This window comes from Octopus bimaculoides, chromosome 5, assembly GCF_046866305.1.
Source record: "Octopus bimaculoides isolate indiv1 chromosome 5, ASM4686630v1, whole genome shotgun sequence".
In the NCBI taxonomy this organism is placed as follows: Eukaryota; Metazoa; Mollusca; class Cephalopoda; order Octopoda; family Octopodidae; genus Octopus; species Octopus bimaculoides.
Genome location: NC_142932.1, coordinates 107,812,506 through 107,835,841, shown reverse-complemented (window position 1 = coordinate 107,835,841; position 23,336 = coordinate 107,812,506). Strand labels below are relative to the sequence as shown.

General features: G+C 33.0%; 1 protein-coding gene across 2 annotated transcripts in view; it reads right to left on the bottom strand.

The window, feature by feature from the left end:
* Positions 1-23,336, bottom strand: part of LOC106883080 (uncharacterized) — a 439,153-nt gene that overhangs the window by 241,507 nt on the left and 174,310 nt on the right. For both annotated transcript variants that reach the window (XM_014933964.3, XM_089351816.1), the window contains exons 11-21: positions 21,639-21,740; positions 21,491-21,522; positions 20,232-20,325; positions 18,978-19,069; positions 18,249-18,329; positions 17,996-18,115; positions 14,472-14,657; positions 12,227-12,352; positions 8,775-8,864; positions 7,793-7,907; positions 5,417-5,573 (exon numbers count right to left, since the gene is read on the bottom strand). In XM_014933964.3, coding sequence (XP_014789450.1) covers positions 5,417-5,573; positions 7,793-7,907; positions 8,775-8,864; positions 12,227-12,352; positions 14,472-14,657; positions 17,996-18,115; positions 18,249-18,329; positions 18,978-19,069; positions 20,232-20,325; positions 21,491-21,522; positions 21,639-21,740 — 1,195 coding nt within the window. The remainder of the gene's footprint in view (positions 1-5,416; positions 5,574-7,792; positions 7,908-8,774; positions 8,865-12,226; positions 12,353-14,471; positions 14,658-17,995; positions 18,116-18,248; positions 18,330-18,977; positions 19,070-20,231; positions 20,326-21,490; positions 21,523-21,638; positions 21,741-23,336) is intronic.

Sequence of the window (23,336 nt, the reverse complement as noted above, 5' to 3'; positions counted from 1 at the left end):
GAAACAGGTGAGGGTTGGCAACAAGAAGGGCATCCATCCAGCCCTAGAAAAAAATCTGCCTCAACAAATTATTTTTGACGCATGCAATTATAGAAAAGCAGACATTAAAATAGTAATGATGATGATGGGAAAGTGGAGGAGAGGGAAGAGTCATATGAAGGGTGCTATTAACAATGATTATCTCATTTACTTTTTAAACCAAGGAACTATTTGTATGAAGTACATGAACTAGGAGTGATTTAGGTGAAAGAAGATTCCGGGAATTTATGCATAAAGGCAGAGTAATCCAAATTGAATTTTTTGGTAAATTACACCATAGAACATTTAACTGGACTTATCAACTGAGATTAAGAAACTTCAACCTAATGATTAGCAAATTTATTTTCCATGTTTGTTACAGCACTACCAAGTATGTCTGCATACTCTAATTGATGCAAGGAATACAGGCTACTGACTAACAGTGCCAGAGACTTGTATGATTCTGGTAAGCTGAATTAGCAACATGGTTTCAAATCCTAACTGTGCTGTTTCATTTCATTTCTGCTTTGGGATCTTTTTTAAAACGGGGGCCACATTTTTCATTAATGTTTTACGTAGTGTTTTTGGTACCGAAAGACTTTCAAACTTCGTATACTTATCTATTTTGTGTTACAGAACAGAAAAATATTTTTGTATTCAAATTTATTTCATGTAAAAAATTGTCTTATTTCGATAATTTCAACCAATCACTGACAAGTATTCAGTTGTTTACATTTACTCCTTTGGCTGATTAAGCCATAGCTTCGTTTTATTTGCTTTTTTCATTTTAAATTTGCTTTTTTCATTTTCTTTTTTTTTCTTCGTTTTATTTACTTTTTTCTTTTTAAATTTGCTGTTTTACCCTAACCCTAACCCTAACCCTATCACCGATAGAATTGTTTCAGAATCGTTTGTTTATGTAGTTGGCACTTAATGTATATCAGCTGAATGGACGTCAGTGATTGGTTGAAATTACAGAAATACGACAACTTTAACATGGAATAAGTTAGGGATTTCTTTTTTTTTTAAGAAGACTAAGAGAAAAAGATGTTTTATATGACACATTCTACCAGTGTTCCAAGTTTCAAAGTGTTTCGTTAATGAAAAATGTGGCCCCCGTTTTAAAAAAGATCCCTGCTTTGTTCTTTAGTATCTATCTATGGCCAAAAGGTAACAGAAGCATGATAGATTCTGTTCAGTAGACATACACTTGACACCCTTAAATCAACACAAAACACTCAATGATGCTGTCACAACAAGATAAAAAGCTACCAGACATTTCCAGCCTTATATTATTCATATTATTTTTTTACTGAGAGAAAATGAAACGCAAAGTCAAGTTTGGTGGCCTTTGAACTTGGAAGTATAATACACAACAAAATGGGATACTGTAACAGATCCAATTTGGTTCTCTACTGTTTACATCGTTACTAATATATTATTAATGAGAATAGGGCAGTGGGTGGCAGCTGTTCCTCTCTGCTCAAAACTTGTACCAATGTTAGAAATAAATATATTATTAATAACAATTGTATAATTAACCAACTAGAACATGTTGTATTGATTTCTTTTCACAAACCATAAGAACAATTCTATTTGATGGTTAGGAATAATAGTTGTTGAATTAACCTCAAAGTAATTTCAGCATATTCTCTAATAATTATTATTAATGAGTTATATCATACTATAATAATGCTATAATAATGATTACTTTAGAATAATCACAAGATCAGTTCTGTGAGGTGAGGAGATATAGTCAATATATATCAACTCCAGTCTATTACTGGTATTTAGTTTATCAACTTTGAAGGGTGAAAAGTAAATTCAACACCAGTAAGATTTGAACTCAGAACAAGGTACAACGCTAGATATAATTATAATATTTTACTCAATTCAAAGGCAGCGAGCTGGCAGAAACGTTAGCATGCTAGGCGAAATGCTTAGCAGTATTTTGTCTGTCTTTATGTTCTGAGTTCAAATTCCGCTGAGGTTAACTTTGCCTTTCATCCTTTTAGGGTCGATAAATTAAGCAGCAGTTGTGTACTGGGGTCGATCTAATCAACTGGCCCCCTCCCCCAAAATTTCGGGCCTTGTGCCTAGAGTAGAAAAGAATATTTTACTCAGTTCAGTTTTCTATTATATTTGCCATCTTCACTATATACTCCCAAAACTGTTAAATAGCAACAGGACAAATCTAACTCAAGTAAAAGTATGATCGCTGTATGTCTCTTTCCTATTCCCTTACATAATCAAAAAATATTTGATCCAATTATAAACTGAGAAGTTAATGAAAGAAAAGAAAAAGAAATATATTTTGTTTGTATATGATTAGTATTTGGATATATTTTGCATTACTAAATACTGTGGCCACTAATATTTGAAAGAAATTGTGTTACAATGTGTGGGAATATAATGTCCTAATGTGTAGGAATATAAACTTTTATTGCAATTTTCTTTTCTTTGTAACAGGTTTTGTGTTTCTTATAAACTGTAAGCATATAACATGTTGAATAACATTGAGTAATATACTTGATATCTAGACAACTTGATTAAAAAAAAAATTTTTACTAATCATTGATTAAAATTTTGGGCTTCCAAGCTTCAGTAATTTCTGAGATACTAGAATGAACACTGAAGAGATCAAACAAGCAAACAAATGAGATAAAAATAATATTAAATATTTTTTGATGGTCGTACATGGCTGCATAGGGAGAATGATGATAGTAATGCATGGAAACATCAGTGAATAATGTGAATTTCATATCCTATGGCTGCCTTCATTAACAGAGCAATATCAGAGGATATACTAGGAGTCTATGAGTATATGCTGTGATATGTTTCATTAACTATTCTACATATTTCATATTTTCTGCACTATAAATAATTATTTGTAATGCCACACTCTGATTTACATTTATGAAATAACATTCAAGTTTAATTTACTCCATTTCAATAGCTCCATAACTGAAGCCGGATAAGCAGGTTGCTAAAATGAGTCTATATCATAAGAATTTAGAATATTTGGGAGACATGAAGTAAATCATTTTTAGCAGTTAAATTCAAAGTAGATAAAGCTATAAATAATAGCATGTAAATATTGGATTTAAAAGCCCCTTGGATTGAAGAAGTTGAAGGCTGCCCACAACATACAATTCTTGCAAGTAAGAACAAAGCTTTTAAAATGGTTGGAGAAATTGAAAGGATCGCTTTGGTACATGTTAAAATATCTGTTATGATTTTAGAAGATATGAATTCAGGTCCAATGGGCAACCTCTGACTTTTTTCTATCTAAGTGTTTTTTTTTTTTACATGCTATTATTATAGCTTTATGTTCTTCAAGTTCCACAGTTAAAAATGATTTATCTAAAACAAGTAATTGTTACTCCCAACAACATCAAAAATAATGTTTTCTAATGTTGAACAAAATCCTAAACAGTTCTCAAACATTCTAAATTATAAAAGAGAGAAACTTCTAATAATTTCACTTGAAATGATTTAAGAACTAACTTCATGCTACACCCTTTTGTTACCAAATTTTTTCTGAAATGCACTGCTTTGTTTCAATTAATTTTGAAAATAATGAAGAATTTTCTAAACTAACTTTGTTATTAAGCTCATGCTTGGAACAAATTAACAAGCAGTTCTGATGGAAGATTTTAATTTGAATCACTTTAAAACAGGTAGTTTGTATTGTAGAACTAAGGGTGATCTCAGGCAGGTTGGTACCAAAAGAGTTAAAAACCAAGGACAATCAAATAATGGGTGACAAGAAGAGAAATTTTTTGAGGATGTTTTGCAAAATGTAAAACCTAGATTGGGAAGTATTCTTACATGAATGCTTCTAGATTTATCTTTACCTATTTAGAGTTTTAAAGAAGGAAAAAATAATGAAAATAAAGTAAAAATATTAGTTTTACAATGTCTTTTATCAAGATTGAGATAAAATAATGTCTCTTTTTGAAAGAGACATTATTTTAAACAGAAAAGAAATTTAAATTTTCAACTTGCTTTCACTGTTCTTAGAATATAAATTACTAAGAGAACTTATTCAGTGATGCAATAGAAATTACTTAGTGATGTATAGAAAGCAACAGTCAAGTTGCTGTTACTATAGTTGATGCAGAGAGTATTAAAGAAACTTGCAGTGAGAAAAAAACAATATTAGTCAATGACTAATGTTATTTTTATTTTTTCCAACAAGTACAAGAGAAACTCCAGACATATTCTAATCATATTAGTCTTCTTCAGAAAAGCATACTTCAACATCTTAGTGATGCAGTGATGAGAAAATCATTAAGTACAATACTGGTATCTAACATAAGCAAATGGCCACAAATTTCAGGAACAAGCACAGCCTTGAGTGGTACCTATTCCACCAATCCCAATTCTTGACTGATGTTTACTTCATCAATCCCAATACTTGCAGTAGTGGTAGTATGGAGGCATGCACTGTAACAGCATATCGCTTCATCCACCATTTGTTGGTGATTCACTACTCCTGGTGGATGGCATTTTTGTGCCACTCAGGCAACAACCCTCCAAAACATGGGTCTGTTTGAGTAGTTGTTACTGGCAAGGGTTGGGTTTTACAAGGTTGGAGTGTAAATCCTACCTCTGCTTCTTTTAGTCACCTTTCTATGACACAAACAACCTATTTTAAAGTGATTTTAATTTAAACATCAAAATCTTATGTTAATTTATGTTTCAAATACCAGCTTAATAATGACTAAATTATTTTACTAAATTCTTCATTATTTTTAAAAGTAATTAAAACAAAGAAGGTGTATGTCAACAGAAATATGGTAACAAAAGTGTTATATCATATTTCCTAATATTTCAAAGGCCAAAATAAGTAACATTTCATTGAAAGACAAATATTCTTTTCTACTCTAGGCACAAGGCCCAAAATTTGGTGGGAGAGGGCCAGTTGATTAGATTGACCCCAGAACACAACTGGTACTTAATTTCTTTTCTACACTAGGCACAGGGTCCGAAATTTTTTGGGGGGGTGGGGGGCAATCAATTAGATCAACTCCAGTATGCAACTAGTACTTAATTTATTGACCCCAAAAGGATGAAAGGCAAAGTCAGCCTTGGCAGAATTTGAACTCAGAATGTAAAGACAGATGAAATACCACTAAGCATTTTGCCCGGTGTGTTAACGCTTCTACCAGCTCACTACCTTATTGAAAGACAAATATTACATCAGGGTTTATAATTTGGCATTTCAGAATATACATATTCATTGACCAGTGAACAATTAGAAATATCAATACGCTTTCTTTTCTTTTATTTTTTTCTTCTTTGTTATGTTCTAAGAGTTTTTCAAGAAATGTCATACAGAAATATTTCTCTTTCTTCAAAGAAATACATTTTATTAAATAAATATGATGCTTACCAAACTGGTGCTGTAAGTGCCATAATGACTGAGAGTCCTGATGTAACTATGCATAGCAAAGGGAACACTAAGACTAATAAGAAACTCCCAAGACCGCCTTTCAATACAAAGTTCCAGAAACGATTTAAATGACGGGTAAAACTTTTTCCCAAGAAGCCTGAAAATTAAAGAAAAAAATCAATATTTTTTTAGTTCATACATACTTGTACATAAAGCAGAAGTTCCTATCATGCTATGAATATTAAATCATGAAACTGGAATATTTTCAAAATTTTATTTATTTCTCTTTTTAATTTTTGTGAATTTCTTTTATACTTTAAAAATAAACATGCCAATATATTCTAAAAATTAAACATCATTTCATTCCTGCTCATGTTATACAAAAACAGTTTATCCTTTAACATAGAAATAGAATTAAAAGTTAATATTAATAAAATTTCTATTTAACTTTTTAAACAGCTCAGCACCCACAACTTACAGAAATAATTTTTTGCACTCAGAATTATCAAAGCTTGGAAGAAACTACTCACATCAGTTGTTAGCTATCAGGACACTGCATCCTTCAAGAATTTCTTGCTTACTGAAATTCGCCAACACTACTCCTGACATGCTTAACCCTTTCGTTACCAACCCAGCTGAAACCGGCTCTGAGTACAAATGTCTTGTTTTCATGAGTTTTGAATTAAAATCTTCCACCAAACCTTAGTCACATTTAATGTTCCTAACACTAGCTGAATGATAACTAAGTTAGTTTACTAAATTCTTTGTTATATTTAAAATCAATTGAAAGAAACACAGAGCATCTCAAAATAAATACAGTAACGAAAGGGTTAATGAAACTCTGTCCTTTTTATGACTTTTAATGTTTTCTATTTTTTGTGTTTTATTCTGTGTACTGTACAGGAACTTCTAGCTTTCATTGAGGTCTTTCATTACTTGACTTATTGCTGCTTTTTTTTCTCCCCTCTTTTAATTTTTTTTTTTTTGAGAAGTTGTAGTACACCTGAGCCACTGTATACAATAAGCTCACTGTTATTATTTATATTATTTAAAAATTTTTTACATTGCTGTAATTTTACATTGCTGTAATTTTACATTGCACAAAATAATAAATAAATGAAAATACTTCTACTGAGAGCTAGAGAAGCTACTTTTATTAACATCAAATCATCTGAAACATTCAATTCAATTGACAAATAGATGAAAAGTCATGGAAGGAACCACAAATAGTGATTTAAATCAATTTATTAGAAAACAGTAATTTACTGTCAACTATTTTATATACGAATTAATAATCCAATTCATAAGTCTTATCTACCTGTGTCTCTCCTCCTTCCTTCACCCATCTCTGTACTCACTTCATTCATCCCTGTATCACTTATACTCCTCCATCTCATCTCCCCATTACCTGTACTGCTTACAAATGAATGACACATGCTACAGAACATACATGCATTCAATTCCCTCAACCACCTGTACCACCATCCTCATCATTCTAACACACGCTTCCATCATTAGGTATATGTATAAGAGACTACATCAAACTATCTGTACCCAGTACAGTTTAACTTTGCCCTTTGTTCACTGCCAACTATTCTCAACACCCACCACCACCTCTTGCCTTTGTCAACCTCTGTTATTGTGCATCACAACCCTTCCTGACACCACCCCAGAAATTACTTCTATCATCATACTTCTACTCCTTTCATTCAGCGTTTCTTGTCTTTCTGTTGTCATCACTCTCTCTCCTGCTTGATTACATTACCTGAGTGAGCAAAGTTACACATCTTAGGTTACGAAGTACTCTCTACACTTATAGTGTACAAGGCACTCCACCCCTTATGCTGATGTTACTGTAGAAAATCTGCCTCAGTCTCTGTGCACCCTTTAGAGTGATTGGTGAGTGAACAGAAGACAAAGAGTCTTCAGAGGTCTCTTTAGTCCTGTCTTGCTGAGCGCTATTCAACCTCTCCAGCGCTGGTACCACAAGAAAAAGCATCCAATATATTCTGTAAAGTGGTTGCTAATAGGAAGGGTATCTAGCTGTTGAAACCAATCTAAAATGACACATATGAGCATGAACTTATGACAGCAGTGGCTCTCAATAAGAAGCATTTCAGCTCCTGATGGTTCATCCAACCCGTGCCAGCATAGAAAGAAGATGTAAAGCAATGATGATGATGATAATTCAGTGGAGTTGGAAATCCTTATACAACACTAAGAAAGCACAGTATTTTCCTTAAAAGATTCACAAAAATAATTTTAACAATTAATGATCTTTTTTAAAGATAATATTTATTTAACTAATGAAATATGCTTTTTCATCAGATTGTTGCTTGTATCTTATTTGTTAGTTGTTGCATATAAAACTCCTACCTGCATGAGGAGCCGCCTCGAAATCTGCTCTTGATTTATGCACATTTTGCCACAGCAGTCGTAAACGGGATATCAGTGTATGTACAACATAAGATTCTTTTGGATATAAAACACCCTAAAAAAAAGAAAAGAAAAATTAAAACATGGTCATGACTTACCAACATTTTCTATGAAGAAAAATTATTGTAACACACCTCTCTCTCTCTCTCTCATGCCTCCTCTTTTAATGCATTCATACAGGGAAGGTTTTTAACATATGCATACAAATATAAAGGTAGAAACATAAATTAAAATATTTTTCAAATTATCATATAAAGTAAAAATTCAGCATAAAGAGAGATCAACTAGAAGATTGTCTTTTAGTTATGAAATACAATGCAAATCTCCAAAAATGAATAAATAGATAAATAAATAAAGTCTGAGGCATAAAGAGTTGCTTTGGAAAATATATTCAAATGATAATGATAGAGAAGAACCAAATGGAAAAGTAGCATGGTTTACTTCAGAGTTATGTAGGAGATTTGGAATTAAATGTATGATTGTACACAATCAGTCTTGAAGGCCTGGAAAATTAATCTTATATTATTATTGGATTGAAATTTGCTTTTCTTTGACAATAAGTGCAAGATATGTCTGAAAGAGCATCTTTCCAGAAAATTCAACTCCACCTCTTCTCACCTACATGGCACAAATTCCTCAAATCATCTTCATTTACCCTAACACATTGTACTATTTCACTCATTATACATCATCCATTTACATCAGCACAATCATATTTCTTGGATGTATTAGCTGATGCTTTTTATACTCATGGATTTCCCCAGCATACTGTCATTCATTCTATCCCTCTGGTTCCTGTTACACAACTAGATATTATTGAATCTATTTCTGTTCTAGTTACTGCCGATCCCCTCTTTTCATGGCCTTTATTAGCAAAGTATGAACACTTTTACAAGAAAGGGAAATAACAGGTAATATTTACATCAACTTGACTGAGTTCCAAGTCTGGCTTGAATGGATGAACACAAAACAAAGCTCGAAAACTAACAGGACTAAATAAAGGGATTACAACCTGAAAGTAGCAAAAAGATTAATAGAAAACAAACAGAAAAGATACATTTTTGTGTGTGTCTTACAATATTTTCAAAGGTGAACAGAGTGTTTGATCATTTTATGAAATGGAGGAGAGGTTTAGAGAGAAGAGTGACAGTGAAACTGTAATTCTAATATCTCAAGTAGTAATAAGAGCAATAGGAAGAATGAGAAGCAGACATAAGAATAATATAATTAGAAATGGAATAGTTCAAATCTGGATAATTCTCAGTAAGCAAAGAAAAACTGGGGATGTTCAGAACAGCAGTCACCAGTATCTTTTATCTTTTACTTGTGTCAGTCATTTGACTGCGGCCATGCTGGGACACCACCTTGAAGGGTTTTAGTCAAACAAATCAACTCCAGGACTATCTTTTTTTAACCCTAAAACTTATTCTATCTGACACTTTTTGCCAAACTGCTGTTATGGGGATGTAAACACACCAACACCGATTGTCAAGCAATGGCAGGGGACAAACAAACAGCAAGAAAGTTGAGGATAAGTAATGGTAATGTTGCATGAGTACAACATTAAATATTTCCTATGAGAATGTAATAGTTGAAAAGGTTTGTTAGAACATATATGTTGAACATGTAGGTGCAGGGACGTGCTACCACAACACGAACGGTGATGCCTGCTTCGTGACTCCTGCACCAAGTGTGGTAAGAAGCTTGCTTCTCGAACCACATGGGTCTGGGTTCATTCCCACAGCATGGCACCTTGGGCAAGTATCTTCTACTGTAGCCTGAGACCAACCAAAGCCTTTAGCATTCATATTACTGTCAACAAAAATGCTTATTTATTTACATTATTTAGAATTAATTATACATTATCTTGTAACTTTGTAACTTCAATGATGTAATTGTTCATTTTTCGAATGACATTATAGAGTAGGTGCAAGAGGCTGGAACTGGCCAGTTTGAACCTAAAACAGGTAAAATATTTTGGCCTGATATAGCCAGTTTAAATGCTAAAGGGGATCAAAAGTTATACACTAAATTACCGTTATTGTTATACAAATATACTCTTTTTAACATTATCAGCAGATAAAATTATTTATTTTGTTCATAGAATGCTTAGCAAACTGTTTCAGAATAATTTCAGTTTTTGAAATTAATCTTGCATAACTTTGAATCGAGCAACACAGCAGAATTTTATGAAGAAAAACATCTAAGAGAGATAACTCTTTACATTAGATTTAATTATTAAGGCTATTTTTAGAATCTTGTGAAAAGGGATATATGAAAATTATCAATAAAATAATATAAAATACTTCAAAAAGAAACAAATATTAAATTTAGCTCAGATGGTTGAGAGAGAGAAAATATAAATAGTATGTAAAAGTAATGATAAATAGAAATAAATGGAAAATTTCATGCATAGTAAATAAAAGTGACCAGACAGTTTTGTTATTAAAGATATGAAGGAGGTGGCAAGATGGCAAAATTGTTAGCATGCCAGACAAAATGCTTAGTGGCACTTCATTCATCTTTATATGGTGAGTTCAAATGCTGCTGAGGTCTTTGATCCTTCCAGGGTTGATGAAATAAATACCAGTCAAGTACTGGGTTGATATAACTGATTAGACCCGTCCCCCAAAATGTCAGGCCTTGTGCTTATAGTAAAGAAGACTATTAAAAATATGAAGGAGAAATTTCTTGAAAACTATATTTGTTAACTCAATTATAACATTACAAAGACAGTGAAATGATCCAAGATTTCTCACACTAGATATTTCCTGTTTCAGTCATGATTTGGACTATTTTTGATATGGTATTTTAGGTTGTAAAGAGAGAGTCAAAATATATTTTATACATATATATGTATGCACACTCTTTTACACTTTTACTTGTTTCAGTCATTTGACTGTGGCCATGCTGAAGTACCTCAATCTACTTTTACATAGATATTACAAAGTCTTACTGGTCATAGAACTAGAAAGTTGAAGTGGATTCAATTCATATGAATTAACGTCAATTTTTGTCTATATATGCAAGATTTTGATATCATTGTGACATGTCATATGAGACAATGGCTTAGTGGTTAGGGTGTTGGACTCATGATTGTAAGATTGTGATTTTAATTCCTGGACCAGGCAATGTGTTGTGTTCTTCAGCAAATCATTTCATATCATGTTGCTCCAGTCCACTCAGCTTATAAAAATGATTAATCTTGTCCAGGGAGGAATATATACACCAGAGAAGCCAGGAAACCAGAAAACCGCTCCTTATAGAGTAATGTGGACTAACTGATATGAGACAGTAACTACAAGTATTATTCGCATAAAGTGCAGTGATGGATTGGTTGACAGAAAACAATATCTTCTTGATGTATAAGTGTTTTATATGAATGTGCAAAAAAGGCTGTTCTATAAACAAGTCTATTCCATGCATATAATGTTACATGTATGTTTGATACAGCAGTTAATCTGCTTTGTAAATTCTGAAATTTAATCAGATCTGTGTATTTGTTTGTTTGTTCCAACTATTTCTTGGTTTTTAAATCTACTTAAAATGGGATGTAATTATATATTTCAGATGAAGTGTTGTTAAGTTTTTCTTCATCCCATTTCTAGAAGAGAATACTAAAGTATGATAACCAGTATTTGATGCAAAAGCACTGACACTGTCAGGTACCAAGTTAGGAATGAATCAATTACACACTGATTTAATTTAGTATGGTCATCATCATTTAATGCTTCACTTTTCCATGCTTGCATGGGTTGAAAGGAATTTGTTGAAGTAGATTTTTTTACAACTGGATGCCCTTCCTGTCACCAACCAACCTTCACCTGTTTCCAAGCAGGGTAATATTTTCCCCATGTCCAGACATGTTTTCATGGAAGATTGGAAACAAAGGACACTGCTTGCATTATGGTGACATTCATTTGTAACTATCACATAAACCCAAAACAAGGAGACAGTAAAACTCACAAGTACACACACATATAAGACCATTGTGTGTGTGTGTGTGTGTGTGTGTGTGTGTGTGTGTGTGTGTGTGTGTGTGTGTGTGTGTGTGTGTGTGCAAACACACACATACCAAATCCACTCACAAGCCTTTGGTCAGCCTGGGGCTATACAAAAAGACATTTGCCAAGGAACCATGCAATGGAACAGAAGCTGAGACCATGTAGTTGGGAAACAAATTTTCTACCACAAAGCCATGCTTGTCCCTTAATTCGCTATTATAAATAAATTGAATTAAATGAAATCATTGATGACAGAAACACAGAATATGTTCTTTTGAAATAGACAAAACACTAAAATAATATAAAAGAAAAAAATGTTCCTATATTATACATTGTTTCTTAATAAAAAAATTATATATTTAGAAATTACCAAGAAAAAAAACATAGAGTTCCACATCCAGGCCCATGTCCTATGTACATAATTCCACCACCTCCACATAGGATAACGAGTGCTGGTCTTCCGGCGCATATATTTGTCAACTGTGTATGTATCAATCTGAAAAACATGTAAATGAAAATCTATAAAGAACATATTCAGTTATGGTAAATATTTATAAGTAGTTATTGATTATTTTCTTAAAGAAACACAGCTCTGGAAACGTCATACTGGTATATTTAGTATAATTGTATTATATATTGTTTTGCTTTTCTCTTGTGGCCCAGGAATGGTGTTCATATATTCAATTATGGTTATTAAAAAAAGATAGTATCTAATGGGTAAAGAAACAGTGATGATAAGTGGGGAAGGTTTAATAACTAAGATGGTGGCCATGGCAATAGTCATGACAACCATAACACCCTATTTTTGAAGACTTACAAACATATTCCAATCCCTGGCCTATGGACAGCATGTCCCTTTTATGACTAATAGATAGGCTGCCATTTTATAACCATGCTGTGGTCAGGGGCAGTTAACTCTTAAATGACTGACCACATAAAACTGAAATACTGTAAGACAGGGGTTTTCAAACTGTGGTCCGTGGACCACAGGGGGGTCTGCAAGGACAAGACAGGGGGTCCGTGGACAGCAAATACTTTTTATGGGCAATTTGATTTTATATATGTTTTTTAATCGAAATCTTTTAATTGACAATAAACCTATTTGTTAAATATTGTTAAATAAATAAATGTAAAAATATATGTTATTTTAAGCAAATATTTATGTATAAATTTCATAAGCGTTTATAAGGGGGTCCCTAAGGTAAAGCCTGAAATATAAAGGGGTCTGCAAGTCAAAAAGTTTGAAAACCCCTGCTGTAAGATATGGGAAATCTTTCCCTATAAGCAGTAGCAACACTGTAAAATTGACAAGTGTTTCATTAGCTGGCATTGCTGAGTTTAGTTGTTCCTCTGAGTATGACCAAAGGAGCAGTTCAGTTTCACTGGTCTAGCCACATCCAAATCAAGAGGATTGATTGCTGGTAGCCTCTAATAATGAGAGAAGCAAAGTAATTGATTTGGTTGACAGCAAGTTGACAAAGTGAAACAGTGAATTGATTAATTCCTAGCAATATCTGAAGAAGGAATTTTTATATTCCGAAATATTATATCAGACTATGTATAATTAAATTATAACACTTATTATAGTCCACTCTGCATTGTTGTGCCATTCAAGACATGTTATATTTCACAAATAAGCTTATATTTTATGACAGGTTAATTCTAATATTTCAAATAAGAAGAAATTAAATGTGCATTGGATGGCTTTAAATAAAGTTAAGCACTGAAAGAAAAAATGGGAGAAAGAGACGGTACCAGGAAGTATTGTAGGTGGTAGAAAGTCAACGACCAGAATGGCAATGAGAAAAAGAAGGAAAAGAGATAAAAACTGGAAACTCTCAATACATATGCATATAGATGCAATGATACACCACAATGACTGTCATTTGTTTTCTTTGACTTTAATAATTTACTTTTCTATTGCTAATAGTGTCAATTAATTCTTTTTCAGTATATCTGGAGTTATGAAAAATGAAGACAAATAGAAAATAATACAAATATAAAAGATACCATCCATGTAAATTTGCTGAACCTGTTACATGTACATCACTATGAATGTAATTTTCTTTTTTACCATTATCATTACAGAAAAAAAAAAAGCTATTCTATCTTGCATTAAGAAAGATTGTTCTGGTGAACGAAGACTAAGACTCAGTATTCATTTACAGATGAAATAATTTCACAATTTCACATTTCCCCTCTCCTATAGATGTGAATCATTTTGACTATGAAATAACCCATCTTCTGTCAAATCACTTAATAAAAAAATTTGTAGAGATATCCTTAACATACAGTAGACTTATAAAAGCATTTAATATACTTTGCAGTATATTATGGCTGCATAACAAAATACGATGTCCCTACAGGTCATTATCCTCTGTTAAATGACAACAATTTGGGTCCAGTCTATTTAACCTCAATCAGACCTTTGAAATATAAATATGTTTTCTCCAGAAACATAAAGAAATTTCTTTTTGCTTAAATTTCTAAATCTAATGTTTATATTATTTTTTGAATAATGGTTTGAATTGATGTTTACTATATTTTGCATGGCATTATATGTATAAACATACAAATTGTTCAAATCTGAAATTATCAATTTAGATAACTATTACCTCTTTTTTGCCAGCTGGTCCAGTTGAAAGCACCCTGTTCATAATAATAGTTGGCACGACTTCTGTATCTCCTCTAAACTGTCTTACAACAAGCCAGTGTTGAGGGAACCAAATCTTGGTTGCAAATGTGAAAACCCTTGTTGGTACTTTAACCTTGCCAAGTTCCTTGCGTAGAATTGGTTCTCTCTGAAAAAAATTGAATTGTATTTAGGTTCATGTCTACTTTTTCATTTTTACATATACAAAAATACTCTTAAAAATTTATAATAGATAGGAGTCAAAAATTTAAAATCCCTCTATCTCTCTCACATGTACATATGCATGCACATGCACACACATACACACACACGTGCACAGATGAAGTTAGCTAACTATTCAAATAACAAGATAATAATGGTTAACACAACTAATTTGGGGGGAAAATTATTTTAGATGTGATGCCGTTCAGGTTTGTACCAGGATGGAGGACCACTACTGCTCTCTTCCTAGTGAGACAACTAGAAAAAAAGTTTGGTAAGAACTCATATTATGAAAGCAAGAGTAAGTAAAGGCAGTGCTGTTTCTTTTTTTAAATATAATGTGAGCACAATAAAATATCACAGATTTATGAAAACCACCACAGCTTGTTTAAGAATAAGCAGAAGTCAGAGAGACAGAAAGATAGGTAAAGAGAAGGTGAAGTAACTCTTTGAATGAATGTAAGCAATAAAATCACCTTATTTTTTAATTGACTTTATAAAACGAATGTAATAATGATAGCAAAGCTAGAGTTAATAACAGGATCTATTATTTTGTTAATGCTATCACTCAATAGACTATTTTTCTACACAGGCAGAGACATAGCTGTGTTTTTAAGAAGCTTGCAACCATGTGGTTCCAGATTCAATCTCACTGCACACACTTTGGGGTTGTTGAGACCCCCTTCGGTCATGACTGACCATAGGATTGCACCTAGAAAGTTACCCTCCCAGGCACAAGTCCGGGTAAGGTTGTTTATGGAAGACCAGCAGTCACCCATGCATACCGGTCTCCCCTCTCCATGCCAACAGTGTTATCCAAGGGAAAGGCAAAGGCTGATACAGCTTGGCACCTGTGACATCGCAACTCATTTCTACAGCTGAGTTAACTGGAGCAACGTGAAATAAAGTGTCTTGCTCAAGAATACAACATGCAGCCCGGTCCAGGATTCGAACTGACAACCTCACGATCGTAAGCTCGACGTTCTAACCACTGAGCCATGCGCCTTCCCACACTTTGGGGTAAGGGTCTAATAACTGAAGTTAACTAATAATTTATGAGTGTAATTTGACAAGTGGAAACTGTGAGGAAACCTGTTGTGTGCATGTGAATGTATGTATATAAATGTGTATGTGTGTATTTGTTTGTGCTTGGGTTTATGCTTACACTGATATAAAAATTGGTGTTGTTTATATTGTGTTCTTTATGTCCTGAAACTTAAAACTATGACAAATAGACATTGTTGAAATGAGTACCAGAACTACTGGATTCAATATGAAAGCTCAAACCCTTGAAGTGGGTGAGGGTGCAGCATGGTCACATTCCAATGACTGAAACCAGTAAAAGAATAAAAGAAAGTATAATTACATAGATATAATTTCCATTAGTCTATAGCATTATTTAATGTCAATCAAGACTTTATTTATCCTACACATGTGTAACAGAGTCTAGATGCAGTCATCTAAGGGGGATTAGCCCTATTAACTTTAAGAAAATGGCTCACCTCAAGGCATTTTGTTACTAGTGTCATACATTGAAGTGTGGCCTGACAAGTACTTACAGTCATGTTAGAATTTTAATTCAGTTACCATCAACATAATCTCATCCATTTTTCCCTGGCTACATGAGTTAGGTGTATTCTCCAACATGTCATTATCACTAACATGTCCTTTTTGAGGTTTGACATTCTCGGCTCAGCTTTCACCAGTGCTTTTTGCATTTACCTTTTTACCTGGCACCTTCTATTTGTTCAATTTGATATGTTTTATCCACCTGCCATTCTTCATACACATCACATGGCCCTACCACCACAGTTGTCTCTCCTGCACACTACATCTGATATCTCTTGCACCCTGTTTCTCTCTCATCTCATTTATGCTTCCTCCTTCATGTATACTTATTTACACATCCAGTGGAACTTGCATATAGTTTCATTCCTACCTTTGTACGTCCACCACATTCAATGCCCATATTTCATAACTGTGTAGCATTACACTTCAGGCACAAGAATCATACAATCTACCATCTCTCAGAGAGAGAGAGAGAGAGAGAGAGAGAGAGAGAGAGAGAGAGGGAGAGAGAGAGAGAGAGATAGAGAGAGAGAGAGAGAGAGAGAGAGAGAGAGACTCTCTGTTGCCTACAGAGGTAACAACTTCATGAATTCTTTCTATCCCTTTCTTGTTCTGGTAACTATACTTATAGAATACCCACCTCCCTTATAGATTAGGCAATCCAGGCAACAGAATCTATCAACTGGGATATGTTTGGGGCATTTGAAAAACTCATCTCTTAGGTGTTCTTGCAGCTACCTATTACATAAGAAGTCCTTCTTCTTTGCCATTCACTTATGATTCCATAGTTTACGTTAGATACACAGTTTAGAAGTCCAACCTATAACTTTTCAGTAATTCAATCATTGTCACTTCCCACACATCAACAGAGATCTGTATTCTTTCTTGCTGACTAAAACTTTTGTCATTTACTAGATTTACTTTTAGACTTCTTTAGTTTAAGCTCAGCTATCATGTTTGGAATTGTTTCTTTAATTCTTTAACTGCTTCAACCGTGAGAACAAAACCATCTGCACACAAGAGTTCCCATAGACAGCTAGTTTTGAACTCCTCTGCTATGGTGCAAGTCAATAAAATATTCATCAACTAAACACTACTTTAACTGATTACTATGGGAAATGGTATTTACTCATGTCTACCCGTTTAGATCAAGTTAGATTGAAACAGATAGAGATTCGGGTGCAGCCATGCTGGAGCACCGCCTTTAGTCAAGCAAATCGACCCCAGGACATATTCTTTGTAAGCCTAGTACTTATTCTATCAGTCTCTTTTGCCAAACCGCTAAGTTACGGGGACATAAACACACCAGCATCAGTTGTCAAGAGATGTTGGGGGGGGGGGGCAAACACAGACACACAAACACACACATATATATATATACATATATACGATGGGCTTCTTTCAGTTTCCGTCTACCAAATCCACTCACAAGGCTTTGGTCGGCCCGAGGCCATAGTAGAAGACACTTACCCCCGTGCCATGCAGTGGGACTGAACCCGGAACCATGTGGTTGGTAAGCAAGCTGCTTACCACACAGCCACTCCTGCGCCTTTTCTATCAGAAGGCTAATATCCTACTGACTCAACCAACTGCATCACACTTATTTTTAAAAAATTACTTAATGTTTGATAAAAAGACTTCCTCTATGTTCTTTTTATTATATAAAAGAAAAGTATATTGTTGCTGATATCTTTTACAAAATTTCCAAATATTTACCTCCTTGATAAAGTTGAGGTCCCTTCGCAGAAAGTAAACTGCTTGTTTTAGATCTTGTTCCTCACAAAGACTAACCGCAATATCATGGGCTGACCACAGATTTTGATTAATGAATTCTTCCTAAAAATAATAAAAGAAAACAGCTTTAATAAATCATTTAATTCGGTAAGCGCCTAATAAATACAAATTAGGCTAAAAGTTCTAAATGATAGTCTGAAGCACAACAAATTGAGGGGAAAATATGGTTTCTCACTTCAAAACGTTCCAATTGCTCATTTTTCCAGGCTGGGATTCGAGATTTCACTGGGTATTTAACTTTTAAATGTTCCATTAACTGAAGAGGCAGAAAAGAAAAGAAAAATAATAGGTTAATAGTCAATCCTCATTTATTACAGGGGTTTGGTTCCAAAAACACATACTAGTAAATGATATCCATGCACTTGGAAAATAGAATGAATGGTAGAGTCATTGAAACCAAACCTGCAGACCACAACAGTGACACTTCCACTGTCAGGTATTTTCTTGGCTGTCTCTACCTTTACATGTAAAAAATACACTTGACTGCATCATTGGTTAGAATCAGATGCCTTTGTATCTTTCTGCTCACTGGTCCCAAGTTGATGGGTACAAATATGTAAACGCAAATAAAATATATGCAGCCTCACAGTATGTTCATGTAAACACAGGGAATCATCAGTGCATTTGGTGTAGTTCAGCATTGTGAGTTGTCACTGGGGTGCATTCTTGTGGTACAAGTAGAATCTTCAACTGATCGCTAACTTGTTTTATCACAGATCAATCGACAATAAGTGTAACATGGTTTACAATTAAGCATACCATGCTATCTCGGATCAGTGATGAATGAATCAGTGATAAACAAGGCTACATATATTCACTCGCAGTCTTAACATTGAATGAATAATATCTATTATTCCCATTATAAGCTATTTAGTGAAAGATCAAAGATATCAAAAGAATCTACCTTATCTTTGTGTTCAACCATCTTTTGTTGGATCTTCTGCACTGCCTTCTGCATGGCAAGCACTGACTGGGCCTGGGCGACTAAAAGTTGTCCTGAAGAATAGAGACAATGGCATTTAAATAAATGACTAAAACCTCAATAGCCAAATAAAGTGATAAAGCAATCTTCAATGACTTATGGAATTATGTAAATCATTTGAAGTCTGAATCATGAATATTTTATCAAAAGTTTACTTGAGATGACTGAGAATTCTCACTTGCAATGTTTTCTTCATTTCTTAGCAGAAAATGTCCCCGCCAAAAAAACAACAATGACAAAAAATGTTTTTATTCTAGGAAGCCTAACTACAAATAAAGATAGAACTGAATGGAATTAGATATTATCATATATGTCGCATATACTATGATTCTGACAATAACATAATTAATTCCTTCAGCAACACATCTATGACAATAATTTGTAAAATAGGCACAGGGCAATAAATTTGCAAATGAGTGTAAAGTGATTGAATTGACCCCAGTGCTTATTTTATCAACTTTTGAAGGACAAAAAAACAAAGTTAGCCTTGTAGAATTTGAACTCAGAACACAAAGGCTTGTAACTACATACTACAAAGCATTTTGACTGATGCTTTATACTCTAACAATTCCTGCAATCCATCACCTTCGCCAGTGCTAATAATGAAATATTGTCATGCTCTTGGAGAGTTCAGAATTTGCTGGTGCATACTCTAAGTGAAAACATTCATTACTTATAATTTTCTATAGGCAGTTATTAGATTTCATGTAGAAAAAATAGTTTTTTGCAGTTCGTTTTATTTTTACACCAGAATATGAAAAAAACATTATGCTACATCTTTTACCAACCCATATCCATATAATATAAGGTGAATAAATTTAACTGCTTAATTGAATTAATAATTAATAGTAATCTACGTATAGCAAATACAAGTTACTAATTCTAATAACACATGAAATAAAATACTTTTTTAAAAATTGATATCGCCAGACATAAAAAATTTCCTTTTCCCATCATTTCTTAACAGGAAAAAGAAAAGGAAAACTGTTTCTATTTTATGAAGTCTAGCTGTAGATAAAAATAGAACCATAAGGATTTTAGCTTTCTTCATAAGCAGAATGTGAATGAGCAGGGAATGAAAAGAACATAGGAATCATAAAAGAACTTTTGAAACTGGATTGAATCTTTTACTTCCCCAGTTATGCTTGATTACAAATAGACAAAAGTATATCACACCTATTCCATGTTGTAAGTTCTCCAATTCTACATTATTCAACACAGCTCGATAAACTCGCTGCAGGTATTCTGCCATTACAGCGATATTGACTTCCTGTTAAAAGAAAAAGAAAATAGTGATCTGTTAGAAATTTAAAACACAAAAGAATTTATTATATTAATTATGGATTTTGGAGAATTACTGCTAGTCAGTTTAATATAATTATGAACTTATAATTAAAAGGTCAACAACTTATATCCCATCATTAAAATGTTAAAGTGTTATGTTCTATGGTGAAGTTTGTTTAGGTATCACAGCAAGGTACAGACCACTATTGTAGGCAGTAAGTACATAATACAATTGAAAAATATTTCATTGTTAAGCTGAAATTCTTCCCACATCCTGGAGCAGACAAGTCTTCCAAAGTAATTGCAATAACCAATCAGTAACAGGATATTACATTTTCCTCACATTTACACTCACTTTAATGATTTATGAAATTTCAGTAAGATCAGAGGTTTAAATACATTACAGAAGAAAACCATTTCTTCTATATCATATTTTAGTTTCCACGCTCGTGTGAGGAAGAAGATATTTGTTTGTCTTTTATTGCTAAGTGTTCCTATCTCTAACTACAAAAAATATGAAGCAGAACCTCTGAAGCAAGCAGAGTTACTTCCCTTCCCAAAGTCGGACCATAACGCATAAAACCCTCAAGTTTTATTCAGCGATTCAAGATTTTTAAAACATGTATGATACATATATTGTTTTTGCTGGCTTGTTTGCTTTGCTTTTTCAATATTTTAATTAAAATTCAAATGTTTGTTTGGATGTACTTTGTTTTTTCGATGGTGAGATCTGTTAGTGAAATTTGAAACAAATACAGAAATGTAGAAATATTTCACTGTTTCTTCATGTTTAAGCATCAGAGAAAAACTTAGATTAACACAAGCAAAAACTTGCTTTTAATTTTTATTTTCATTATGGTACTTTCACAGTAATTTAATTTATGATTTTGTTACACCTTGAACCCTTGTAGCCTCAAAATATCAAATAGTTATTATCCTTGACCACACTCAAACTCTTTTCTTCTTATATTATTTTCTAAGCCTGCTATAATATACTTTTAATTACATAACTGAACTTCAGTTTGATGTTACTGTTACATTAACAAATAATTTACTGTCATCACCATCAATAGCAAGATAAAAAAAGTATAATAATGAAGTTAGTGTAATACAAAATATTTATATAAAGTTTTAATATATCAAAGAATTACCTCATTAATCTGTGTATCAGACAATCCTTTAGCTACAAAACAGAAAAAACATTTAGTAATTTTGTAAATATAATTTTCTAATTAAAGATATGAAATGAAATATAAAAAATAGGTATCTATGGGTTTTGTAAATGAAATTCATATTTACCTTTGAGTTCACGGACTAATTTTTGACGGTACTGAATGTGCCAACTTTTTGATTCTTTATCAACTATATTACTCAAAATTGGTAAGCAGTTATTAATTAAATCTGGAAAACATTAAAATTTAGTTTTTATTAAGAGGATGTGAATTTGGTCAAATACGAGGTACAGCAATCAAATAAAAATGAATTTTAGGTGAAATTAAAAACTTTTGAGATCTTTGAGCATATAATTTTCAATCAGTAAAAGAACGAAAACAATTAAATTGTATTTTGCATTTAATTTTTACTAGTTCTTCAAAACATATTATAATGAATTATCCTTGTAAAATAGTGTAGACCTGAGCTGACTACTTTCTAAGTCTTCATAGGAATACTACTGCTCCAAGAAGTTTTCACAACTAATATGTGGTGCAGCTTCCACAATATATATATATATATATATATATATATATATATATATAACTTTTATAAGTAATATTCTAAAAGAATATATAACTGAACTTATATTGAGTGCTCAATCGTATATTGAGTACGATCGTAAGATATTTAACTCCTTAAATTTTAGGTTCTTTTATATTTTATATTTTAGACTTTACAATATTCATGCTTAATTACGCATAAATTTTTATACGCATTTATATTCACACGTATATATATATATCTACATTCAGATTTTTATACATATTGATATTTATATTTCGTATATTTATATTTTAAATTTTAAATCTATTATGTTGCCGCGTCATATTGGATGTATGTCTTTCGAAATATTAAATATTGATTTCCTGAGTATATTATTGATAAGTTTATGAATGTATTAATAATATAAAAACACACACACACACACACATATATATATATATATATATATATATATATATATTTACATAGCAGATCCATATCAATGTATCACTCATAAACATTAAGTAATTGCTTTTATTAATCTTTTTAATGACTTAAACAGAGGAGGAAGGGTAGTACTTATAACTGTTTGTAGAGCATCCCAGATGTTTTACAAACATATAAACAGCCATATTTGGTACATGTCCCATCATACACTGCAGATCATCTGCATTCATTATTGTATTTAACTACAGTACAATGTCATACTCCTTAAATATGCCTTATCTAGTATACCTTTTTTTAATTGAAATAGGAACATCAAATTCATCATCATCATCATCATCGTTTAACGTCTGCTTTCCATGCTAGCATGGGTTGGACGATTTGACTGAGGACTGTTGAAACCAGATGGCTACACCAGGCGCCAATCTGATTTGGCAGAGTTTCTACAGCTGGATGCCCTTCCTAACGCCAACCACTCTGAGAATGTAGTGGGTGCTTTTACGTGCCACCGGCACGAAGGCCAGTCAGGCAGTACTGGCAACGGCCATGCTCAAAATGGTGTATTTTACGTGCCACCTGCACGAGAGCCAGTCCAGTGGCACTGGCAACGATCTTGCTTGAAAGTCTTTACACGTGCCACCAGCACATGTGCCAGAAAGGCGATGCTGGGCACAGGTGCCATCACGATTTTGCTTTCGCTTGCCCCAAGAGGTCTTCGCAAGCCAAGTTTTGTGTCCAATGAAGGAGACGACGTTGGCATGGGTGCCAGTTGTCAAATTAAGTTCAATTTCGATAATAAATTAGGCCTGGTGACAATTAAATCTTCAGATTAGAATCACCTAACAAATAATATAA